The 11,833-nt window shown below is 41.3% G+C and overlaps 1 protein-coding gene across 1 annotated transcript; it reads right to left on the bottom strand.

Moving 5' to 3' along the window:
• Positions 1-2,761: 2,761 nt before the first annotated feature.
• On the bottom strand, positions 2,762-4,864 carry nudt7 (nudix (nucleoside diphosphate linked moiety X)-type motif 7). Its single transcript, XM_056248319.1, has 3 exons — positions 4,600-4,864; positions 3,349-3,507; positions 2,762-3,268 (listed from the first exon to the last, which is right to left on the bottom strand). The coding sequence occupies exons 1-3, from the start codon at positions 4,756-4,758 to the stop codon at positions 2,918-2,920; spliced, it is 669 nt and encodes a 222-aa protein (XP_056104294.1). The 5' UTR covers positions 4,759-4,864; the 3' UTR covers positions 2,762-2,917.
• Positions 4,865-11,833: the final 6,969 nt, after the last annotated feature.

Here is an 11,833-nt window from a genome sequence, read left to right as displayed (position 1 = left end):
ATCAAAAACACACTAGTGTAAACGGCCTGAAACTCCTCACCACTGCAGAGTGGAGCCGAGGTGTCCCGAGGGTGAGATCGGGCATCAAGGTGAAAAGTTTTCTCCTCCTTGATTCCTGACAGATTAAGACACAGGTGCCTCTCTGTGACCGTCATCGCTGACATCGAATGACCGATGGCTTGCTGGCCCGGAGCCGTTCAGAAACTCCATGTTCAGGTGACAATCTCTGCCCCTGGTCCAAGTCCCTAAGCAGGCTGGCTTGGTTTGCCTGCCACACCGTCATGACCCGCTGCCAATGAGGATGCCTCAGTCTGTGAGATATTGCTATTAGGTGTCTCTTCCTCATGGGGCATCTTCATGTAACAGATGTAGGCCAGTGTGGTAAACCTCACTCCCCTAATCTCAAGGGGTGCTTTAGCCTCCTTGTCAGAGCGTCTGCCTCCCATGCGGACGGGTTCGAGTCCTGCTTAGAGCGGGCTGAGGGACTACAGTGGTGCCGTGACCCGGGTGGGAGTGAGGTTTAGGGGGGGGGTGAGTGTAACAGACGTAGACCAAGGAGAGCTGTCTGTGTAAACCTCACTCCCCTGATCTCAAGAGGCGCTCTAGCGACTAAAGCTATAGCTCATTGTTATTCCCATGCGGATGGGCCAGGGTTCGAGTCCCGCTTAGGGCGGGTGGTTTCACATTCACATACCCCTGCTCACATAATGCCTCCACATCTGTATGATTTGAATGTTTCAAAGGGAAAAATGGGGGTCCACCTTCAGTGTGAAGGAACGGATGGCCCACCAGGAATTTCTCGTCCAATCAGCCGTGAGCGACTTCCCACTTCTCACAAGCCCAAGTCCAATTCAACCTGAACGTGGCGTGAGGCATTACATCATGCAAATCTCCACATGCGGGGCAGACAGAGGTCAGAGGTCAGGATTTTCACCATCATGCGCCAGCAACATGCTCTCTGCTAGTGTGCTAGAAAGAAAGAGCGGGTTTCCAAATCCAGAAGATCGCCTGAAATGGCAAGAGGAGATTGGGTCATGAGCGGACCTGCCCGAGCCGCGGGACAGGTTCGAGTGGAGCTTTTTCACTGATAACTGTTAGCAGTGAGCGCAGTCATCTCCCTCGAGAACTGAACGCACGTGTTCCTGCAAGGCTAGAGATAACACAGAGCTCGTGCGGGTCCTCTGGTGTCATAAAGCCAGGAGACGGAGGAACACACTCCCTGAAAATCAAAATTGCCATGCGCTACAAACAAAAGGCTTCAGAAGACAACAGAGCTGATGCTGTGTAACCTATGGTCCTATGGTACGTGGGTTACAAAATGACAGTGACAAGATAATAAAAGAATACAAATAGAATAAGGAAATAGGAAATAACAATATACAAAAAAATATTTAAAATGTGCACTGGCATGTGACAGCGGTCACTCCGAGGCCGTTCCCCATAGCGGCAACACCAAGACTAATGTAATGTGGTGGTAAGATTGGTACATTTGTGCTCAGTGAATGGATCAAAAAATAATAACTGGAGACCAATCCAGCCTACATTGACCAGAGTACAAAAGAAAACTTGACTTAAGAGACAGTGATCTTAAAAAAAAATATTTGGTCACTTCTAAAAGTATAAAAGCCACTGTGTTGGATAACAAACTCTCATATTCAGAGCAGCGCTGGCCTTGATCCTGGCTCACGGGTCAGCAACACTGAGTCCAGCGTGTGGAAGTGTGTGTTTCTCAGAGACATTCAGTGCCTGTGAGTTTGAACATCTGTTCATGAAGCACGCTGAGACGTCAGTCACTCTTCTACAGGACAAACATGTTAATGATAGCATTTACTGCACTACGAAACAGATACAAGCAAAAATAAGCATGTACTAGCAGTAGGTTTTAGTTGTGGTATTCCCAGCACGCTTCTGTGAGTCAGTGAATGCAGTGCCACAAACACACACTAAACACTCTGATCCACACACACACAAAAGGAATGACTCGTCAGGTCAGTAGAAACAAAGTGCCTGCCAGAAATCACAACATTCACTTCTATAAGATTACATACAAACATGAAGATGTCTATTTATTTTGTAATATTTGTCAATAAAATAAAGTGTTTGCCTTATGATTCTGTGCATTCTCTTTTATTCAAGTATAGATTTAAAGTCTCATTTTTTTTTACTACTGTAACAGAATAGTAAATAAAACATTGTAATATGATTATATTTCTAATAAAGTAATTTTAGTTTTTTTATTTTAAAACCTAAAATGCCCAGACTCAATATATGCACATGTGATGATGTGATGACCTCTAGTGGACGAATGGAAAAACGCCTAATGTGAAGATTTTGAGGGACTGCAGGAGGCTCAGGAGTTGATGAACGAAATAGAAAAACACATAAAATTAAAATAAACAATTGCATAATAAAATAAAATAAACAGGCTTGTTTTAAAAGAAAATAAATATTTGTTTACTACTCATGTGACGATTTACTGACATTGAGAACTGTAAACATGAATGTGAGGCGTTATTTTAGTATTGTATTTTTTATTATTTTGAATGATATATTTTGAGTTTTCATTTGAAGTTTTTAGGTCATTTTAGGTGCTTTTGTCATTTTTAGTATTTCCATTTAGTTGTCATTTGATTTGATTACAGTTTTAGTACTTTAAATAAACTTAGTTTATTTCAGGTAGTTGACAAGGCAACATCTTTAATTTTAATTTAAAGTTTTGCATGTAGTACTGATATTTTCACTTTTATGTATTATCAATCTATTATATTATTGCATAAACACTACTGGTCAAAAGTGTGGAATAGTTTGACATGTTTTAATGATACTGAAAGAAGTCTCTTCTGCTCATTGTAACTTATAAAAATTATTGAAGAATGTCCCAACTTGCTCCTCAGAAACACTGAATGATGTGTGTCTTTCATAACTTGCTCAATCTGCGAGTCAGAAAGTGTTTAAAGGCAGAAGCCGGGTCGCTCAGGTCGAAGCCCAGCTCAAACTCCGGCTTCTTCCCGAGGGCGAGAGCCGCGACGGTCACGGCCAGAGCCGCGGTCAGACCCCAGATCTGGTGCACGTGTCCGGTGCGGGGGTCCGTGAACATGAAGCTGTGTGTCGGGCCGAAGGCGCTGGGCACCGGATAGCAGGAGTGATCCGCCTCTTTAGTGAAGAACTCCAGAGGAAGAGTGAACACCTCGCTGACCTCATCTGCGTTGGGACGGGGTGTGAACGAGCTCTCGATGAACGCCACGACCGGAGTGATCAGGAGACCGGCCTGTGCACAGGGCTTGAGCCATTACAGTCCGCCACAAGTTCAATACTGATCATATTTAATGCACAGAAATGAGAGCAAACCTTGTTTAGGATGGGGAAGAGTTTGCAGACGACCTGCACGGCGTGTGGAGGGAGGCCGATCTCCTCCTGAGCTTCTCTCAGAGCCGTGTGTGTTTCATCCGTGTCGCCGGACTCACACTTTCCTCCCGGGAAACACACTTCTCCTGCGTGCTGCTTGAGCTGAGAGAGGACGAGTCGTCAAGAGCCAGAGAAGTGCACTTACAGGGATACTTCACCCACAACTGAAAACTGTCATCATTTACTAACCCTCAAGTTGTTCCGGTATGAGTTTCTTCTGCGGAACACAAAAGATATTTTGAAGAATGTCGATAACCAAACAGTTGATGGACCCCATTGACTAGTATTTTATCCATAACATTGAAGTCAATGGGGTCCATCAACTGTTTCGTTGCAAACATTTTTCAAAATATCTTCTTTTGTATTCAAAAATGCATACAGGTTTGAAACAACATGAGTAAATGATGAGATTTTCTTAATTTTTGGGTGAACTATCCCTTTTAAGATGACCTATTATGGAAATAATACACTATAAAATAATATATTTAGAGGAATAGTTCACTTAAAAGCGATTAAATGATGACAATTTTTAAGTGAACTATTAAGTGCGAACTGAATGTAATTAATTTTCAAACACTATCTGTTTTCAGACACTTAAATGGAATGTTAATATTATGGTTTAAATTTACATTAAATGTAATTAACTGAACTTTAGAGTGCAACTTAAATACGTATGCAACTTCAAAATTACTTCTACTGTCTTTGAAACATGGTTAAAATGTAGTGCTGAATGTAGCCTACTGACAAGCTATTATGATAAACTAAATATACATTTAAGTTTCAATGACATTTCTATTAAAACTTGCATGTCAAGCATTCAAATATATATAATTACACATTTCTAATGATGAAGCTTAAATTGTGTACATTTAAAATATTAAAAGTAATATCAAGTAACAAATTGTAATAAATTACTTATTCATGTACTTTAGTTTGTTAGTCAAGACACTGAAATAATTATTTAAAACATAATTAAAACAATGATTTAAAATGCACTTAACTCGTAAATTGAATTTGACAATATAACAAAATGCAGTTTTAAAAGTTATTATATTATCTGCAAGTACTTTTAAGATTCGAGCGCACTTATTTTCAAAAGAGTATTAAAGACATTCACTAATGATGTGTGAAAACTGTTGCCATTTAAGCACAGTGCAGAGCTGTATCTCTGTGCGATCATGAAGATCTGCTTACATGCACGGATCGCACGGTCATGAGCGCGTGCAGCTCTCCGTGTCTCAGCAACAGCGGGATCAGCACCGACGCTTTGGGAAGAGCTGCCGGTAACGGGGGAAACGCGTCGCCACTGGCGTGTTTCTTCAACGACGCGATCGTTTTCTCCTTGAGATCCATCGCGGATTATAAGCACACGTCAGGAGACTTTCACTGTACGCTTCCGCTTATCTCAGCGTTTCCCATAATGCTCCTCGGGGCTCTTGGCTCAGCTCTGGTTCAGAGTGTGAAAACATTGCCTGATAAAAGACAGAAATAGAACAAACAGTTAACTTAGACCAGACTGTAAGAGTTAGACGAGTTAAACATTTACGTTGTCGTTGACACTAAGGGCGGGGCTAAGAGGTTATCTCTTTTGCGTCATTTAAAGTGACAGTGTGGAGGATTATTACTGTTACAGAATTCCCAAAAGGTAATTTTCTCACCCTAGTGTTTATCCATGACTACAGGTCCTTCAAAAAAAATTAGCATATTGTGATAAAGTTCATTATTTTCCATAATGTAATGATAAAAAATAAACTTTCATATATTTTAGATTCATTGCACACCAACTGAAATATTTCAGGTCTTTTATTGTTTTAATACTGATGATTTTGGCATACAGCTCATGAAAACCCAAAATTCCTGTCTAAAAAAATAGCATATTTCATCCGACCAATAAAATAAGTGTTTTTAATAAAATAAAAAATTTTGTAAAACAAATTTTTTTTAAAAAGTGTTTTTAATACAGTTATGCACTCGATAGTCAATACTTGGTCGGGAATCCTTTTGCAGAAATGAGTGCTTCAATGCGGCGTGGCATGGAGGCAATCAGCCTGTGGCACTGCTGAGGTGTTATGGAGGCCCAGGATGCTTCGATAGCGGCCTTAAGCTCATCCAGAGTGTTGGGTCTTGCGTCTCTCAACTTTCTCTTCACAATATCCCACAGATTCTCTATGGGGTTCAGGTCAGGAGAGTTGGCAGGCCAATTGAGCACAGTAATACCATGGTCAGTAAACCATTTACCAGTGGTTTTGGCACTGTGAGCAGGTGCCAGGTTGTGCTGAAAAATGAAATCTTCATCTCCATAAAGCTTTTCAGCAGATGGAAGCATGAAGTGCTCCAAAATCTCCTGATAGCTAGCTGCATTGACCCTGCCCTTGATAAAACACAGTGCACCAACACCAGCAGCTGACATGGCACCCCAGACCATCACTGACTGTGGGTACTTGACACTGGACTTCAGGCATTTTGGCATTTCCTTCTCCCCAGTCTTCCTCCAGACTCTGGCACCTTGATTTCCGAATGACATGCAAAACTGAGCAACAGTCCAGTCAGTGCTGCTTCTCTGTAGCCCAGGTCAGGCGCTTCTGCCGCTGTTTCTGGTTCAAAAGTGGCTTGACCTGGGGAATGCGGCACCTGTAGCCCATGTCCTGCACACGCCTGTGCACGGTGGCTCTGGATGTTTCTACTCCAGACTCAGTCCACTGCTTCCGCAGGTCCCCCAAGCTCTGGAATCGGTCCTTCTCCACAATCTTCCTCAGGGTCCGGTCACCTCTTCTCGTTGTGCAGCGTTTTTTGCCACACTTTTTCCTTCCCACAGACTTCCCACTGAGGTGCCTTGATACAGCACTCTGGGAACAGCCTATTTGTTCAGAAATTTCTTTCTGTGTCTTACCCTCTTGCTTGAGGGTGTCAATGATGGCCTTCTGGACAGCAGTCAGGTCGGCAGTCTTACCCATGATTGCGGTTTTGAGTAATGAAACAGGCTGGGAGTTTTTAAAAGCCTCAGGAATCTTTTGCAGGTGTTTAGAGTTAATTAGTTGATTCAGATAATTAGGTTAATAGCTCGTTTAGAGACCCTTTTCATGATATGCTAATTTTTTGAGACAGGAATTTTGGGTTTTCATGAGCTGTATGCCAAAATTATCAGTATTAAAACAATAAAAGACCTGAAATATTTCAGTTGGTGTGCAATGAATCTAAAATATATGAAAGTTTAATTTTTATCATTACATTATGGAAAATAATGAACTTTATCACAATATGCAAATTTTTTGAGAAGGACCTGTATTTTCGTGGAATATACATGGTAAAAAAAAAAAAAAAACACTGTCTATAACTGCGAATTACATTCTTTTGCTTTGTCCATAGACAAAATAGTTTTTGTCTACTAAAGTAAAAATAAAATAAAATAATTAAAGCTGAAAATAATGATAAAAATATTTTTTACCTTAAAATAATGTTTCCAAAATCGTTTCAGTGGTTCATTAAGTCGTAACAGGGTGAAAGGCACTTCTGGATTCGCTTTGCGGTCCTATATCTGCTATAACCACTATGTAAGATTGCCAGATCGGGTTGCGTTTCTGTAGTTCTAATGAGACATAAGAAAACTACAAATTTGACTTGCTTTACGTCAAGCATTACAATAGTCATTATTTTGTTTTTCTTCGTTTCTGATGTCGCAATACATCATACTTTCATGAAATCATGCATCATACTCTACCTTGTCTGTGGACATCGTTCATTCCAAAGCCGGTGCTGGATAAACAGCGAGCGTGCGTGCGATAGAAGGCTGAGCTAGGCTAAATTATTTACAACAGCGATAATGGGCAATTCCACTTCCAACCTGTAGGGTGACCGCAGAGGAAAAGTTACTTGGTGTTGCTTTAAACAACAGCACAATCCATTGATTACTGCATTTTAATGCCTCTGAGCCTTATTTTCATTGTTGTAAGCTGCAAGTCAAACATTCAATCTAAATAAAATTGGCTGAGATGTATAAACTTAAAGTTGGCATGAAACAGATGTTGCACTACTCTTTTATTCCCTATTGTGACGTATATCCCAGTGAAACGCTTCTGGACCAAGAACAAAATAGGGCGAAGCTTGATTGCTATTGGCTGATCTCGTGTGAGTGACAGGTTGCCCAGCCCTCGTCATCAGAGAAGAGTTGCTTCAAGTTATTCTGATTCAAATTTACCAGGAACATGAATAAAAAATGATGTGCACAGTTAAATAATTTGTAATAAACACTGCAATATTCTAATAAATTAAGAACAGTCAATATTCAATTCATGGTGTCTTTAAGTGAAAATCCCCAAGCTCCGGCTTAAATAACAACCATGATTAATTTATTCATCACCAGCACTGAGGATAATATCAGGAAGCATGTGACCAAGTCTCTGCTAAATAATAGCTGTGTCCCAATTCGGAGGCTGCGTCCTCTGTAGGGCTGTATACGTCATCAGACGGTCTCATTTAAGAAAAGTAACCGTCAGATTGCAAAAAAAGAAAGAAATTGCAGTAATTTACACCTCAAAAGGAATAACAGTCAATTTTATTACGGTTATTTTACTTAAATATGACATCCTTGATGATGTACAGCCTTCAAATGCGCCCTCGAGAGGACGCAGCCTCCGAATTGGGACACAGCTAAAGTGAAATGTACATCAGGGCTGCACCCTAATAGTTGACTAAACCTTAGTCGACTAGAAGAGGCTTAGTTGAGCAAAATTGTATTAGTCGGTTAGTCACAAAAGTCACGCAGTCAGTGAGGGACAGATCTTTAACGGCGGGTCCTTGTGGTAATTACAGTATGTTGGGCAGGAAATCCAAATGTTTGCCTATCATCCATTAACCTCAAATATGGCTGACCGTTTGAAACATGTAAGTAGCAACTTTACATGGCTGCCCGCTGTAACGTTAACCTAGAGATATGTGCGCTATTATTAGACACAAATCCAAGTGTTTGTGTGGAGTGTGGAAGCTAAAGAATTAGCCGGCGCGATCACTTGCATTTCATCCTGATAATAGTGGAAACAACTTAAAATACTCCATAATTTTTGGTAAGACATCATTCCAAACTGTGAAGGGTCTGCTTTTATTAGTGTACACTCAAAATAATAACAAAATGTTTTGCTTTTGTAAAATAAAATAAATAAAAGCGCATCCTGTTTTTTCCGCCGTCTCTGTCTCCGTGAACCGGAGCCCGTCACAAAAAAATAAAACCGAGTCTCAGTGTATGCGACTTGGCTCACAAACATGAGAAATATATCTATAGATAGCTTGAAATGTCTACTTTTGAACTAACCAATTCAAAACGTACAGAAATACTCTCTGATTATGTAATCTGTATGTGTCACGATCTCTGTTCATCAGAGCAGTCACCTCAGCATACTACGTTTCCCATAATCCTATCTGGCTACCACCTGTGCGATCCTGTCTCGAACTGTCTAGTCTTCAGTCTTCTTCAGTCTTCAGTTGTCATCTCATCTTCCAGTCATCCAGTCCTCCATTCACCTCTCCTCATCGTCTGTAACAGATTGTCACTTCTCTGCCAGTACCACCATTACGATCTGCTATCCAGTCACTGGATATCGCTCAACCTGCTATCGCTCATTGACGACCCAGAGGTGTTCATGCACCTCTTTTAGAGAACAGCGGAGTAGAGTTCTCAACGGGTCGGGTCGGCCCGACAAACCCGACGGGATCCGCGGGGTTCGGGCCAGGTTCGGGTCGAAAATATAAGCAAATGACTCGGGTCGGGTCGGACCTTGGGCTTAATCTTTTCCGCTCAGGGAAAAACAAACAAAAAAACATTTATTAATCATCGCTGCTGTTGACAGTAAAGAAAGTCTGGCTGCTGCGTGCAACGTGCATCACGGGGGCAGACCTGACGCCGCTGCGTGCACGCCTTTTAGCCTGGAGAAGAAGAGTTGGTGAAAAGTAAACTTGCCGCAGGTGAATTCACCGTCGCCACTACAGGAAATCAGAGGTCTGGAAAGTGTTTGGAGTGGTGCTGGACTCTGATGTAAATTCTACAGGTTATGTGCAATGCTCAAAATGCAAGGTGCTGATGAAATATGACAGCAAAAAACAGGGTCGTCCAGAAGATTTTTATTTAAGGCATATTTATATAGCCTATTTATATATTTAAAGTTTATTGTTTCAGTTGTTTGTATTGTTTGTATTGTTAAAAGGCGTGAACATTAAAGGTTGATTTGAATTCCCGTCTGCTGGTCATGATAATACGTGTATAAAAAAAAAAAAAAAAAAAAAAAAAAAAAATCCGCTGCGAGCCGGGTTCGGGCAGATAATTCATGTTGATGTGTCGGGTTACATCGGGTCCGGGCTTTAAAAGCCACGGGCCGGGTCGAGTCGAGTCGGGTTGTAATTTTTAGGCCTGTTGAGAACTCTACAGCGGAGGTGTGTGGCTTGGGTGCGCACAGGGCCGGCCCTGACCAATTTGCTGCCCTAGGCAAGATTTTACCTGGTGCCCCATGCATTACAGCCCATTTCACCCCATCATTGTGTTGGTGATTATTTAGTCATATATATATATATATACACTCACCGGCCACTTTATTAGGTACACCTGTCCAACTGCTCGTTAACACTTAATTTCTAAGCAGCCAATCACATGGCGGCAACTCAGTGCATTTAGGCATGTAGACATGGTCAAGACAATCTCCTGCAGTTCAAACCGAGCATCAGTATGGGGAAGAAAGTTGATTTGAGTGACTTTGAACGTGGCATGATTGTTGGTGCCAGAAGGGCTGGTCTGAGTATTTCAGAAACTGCTAATCTACTGGGATTTTCACGCACAACCATCTCTAGGGTTTACAGAGAATGGTCCGAAAAAGAAAAAACATCCAGTGAGCGGCAGTTCTGTGGGCGGAAATGCCTTGTTGATGCCAGAGGTCAGAGGAGAATGGCCAGACTGGTTCGAGCTGATAGAAGGGCAACAGTGACTGAAATAACCACTCGTTACAACCGAGGTATGCAGCAAAGCATTTGTGAAGCCACAACACGCACAACCTTGAGGCGGATGGGCTACAACAGCAGAAGACTCCACCGGGTACCACTCATCTCCACTACAAATAGGAAAAAGAGGCTACAATTTGCAAGAGCTCACCAAAATTGAACAGTTGAAGACTGGAAAAATGTTGCCTGGTCTGATGAGTCTCGATTTCTGTTGAGACATTCAGATGTTAGAGTCAGAATTTGGCGTAAACAGAATGAGAACATGGAACCATCATGCCTTGTTACCACTGTGCAGGCTGGTGGTGGTGGTGTAATGGTGTGGGGGATGTTTTCCTGGCACACTTTAGGCCCCTTAGTGCCAATTGGGCATCGTTTAAATGCCACGGCCTACCTTAGCATTGTTTCTGACCATGTCCATCCCTTTATGGCCACCATGTACCCATCCTCTGATGGCTACTTCCACCATGTCACAAAGATCTAATCATTTCAAATTGGTTTCTTGAACATGACAATGAGTTCACTGTACTAAAATGGCCTCCACAGTCACCAGATCTCAACCCAATAGAGCATCTTTGGGATGTGGTGGAACGGGAGATTCGCATCATGGATGTGCAGCCGACAAATCTGCGGCAACTGTGTGATGCCATCATGTCAATATGGACCAAACTCCCTGAGGAATGCTTCCAGCACCTTGTTGAATCTATGCCACGAAGAATTGAGGCAGTTCTGAAGGCAAAAGGGGGTCCAACCCGTTACTAGCATGGGGTACCTAATAAAGTGGCCGGTGAGTGTATATATATATATATATAGCAAGAGCATTACATCTAGCATTCAAGTCAAGTCCCCTTTATTTTTATATAGCGCTTTTGAGCCTACAATACAGATTATTTCAAGGCAGCTTTACAGTGATAACAGGAAAATAATGCAACAAAGTTTGCTTCTCCTGTACAGCAGATCTAGAAGAAAATAGTGTCATAATCAAGTTTAAGTATGTTCAGTGATGGTTTATTTTGTTGTAAAAAAAAATTAATTTATCTAATTTATATATAGCCGCTCTGGATAAAACAGTGATGTCATCGTCCAAATGTCATTCATGCACAAACTATTCATTGAGCACTAGCAAAAGTGTTTGTTTGGAAGTTGATGGCAGCAATCTTCCACTAAATTCTGGCACGGTTCATGTTTTCAACATGAATGAAACTGCGAAATGTCTTCTTTAATGTGAATTTTACATAAAACATAATAAACCTGTAGCCTATAAATATCGTTAATAATTTTGGCAAATAAATGTAAAAAAAAAAAGCCATATATCCCCCTTAAAACTGCACAACTGTATAGTAAAACATTAAATAATAAAAGTGATAGTAAATGCGTCTAAATAAGACTGACATGATTGTTACAAATCGCATTGTGTGGGGGCTCTGAAGAACTCAGAACTACTGTTAGCATT

The sequence above is a fragment of the Rhinichthys klamathensis genome, unplaced genomic scaffold, assembly GCF_029890125.1.
Source record: "Rhinichthys klamathensis goyatoka isolate OS25496 unplaced genomic scaffold, OSU_Roscu_1.1 h1tg000054l_1, whole genome shotgun sequence".
In the NCBI taxonomy this organism is placed as follows: Eukaryota; Metazoa; Chordata; class Actinopteri; order Cypriniformes; family Leuciscidae; genus Rhinichthys; species Rhinichthys klamathensis.
Note: the sequence above shows the minus strand (reverse complement) of the source record. Positions and strands in the feature narration are given on the sequence as shown.

Coding starts and splice junctions, on each gene's coding strand:
- nudt7 (XM_056248319.1), bottom strand. CDS start 4,758: ATGGATCTCAAGGAGAAAACGATCGCGTCGTTGAAGAAACACGCCAGT. Junction 3,508..4,599: donor TGACCGTGCGATCCGTGCAT/GTAAGCAGATCT, acceptor GTCCTCTCTCAG/CTCAAGCAGCACGCAGGAGA. Junction 3,269..3,348: donor TCTTCCCCATCCTAAACAAG/GTTTGCTCTCAT, acceptor CCCTGTGCACAG/GCCGGTCTCCTGATCACTCC.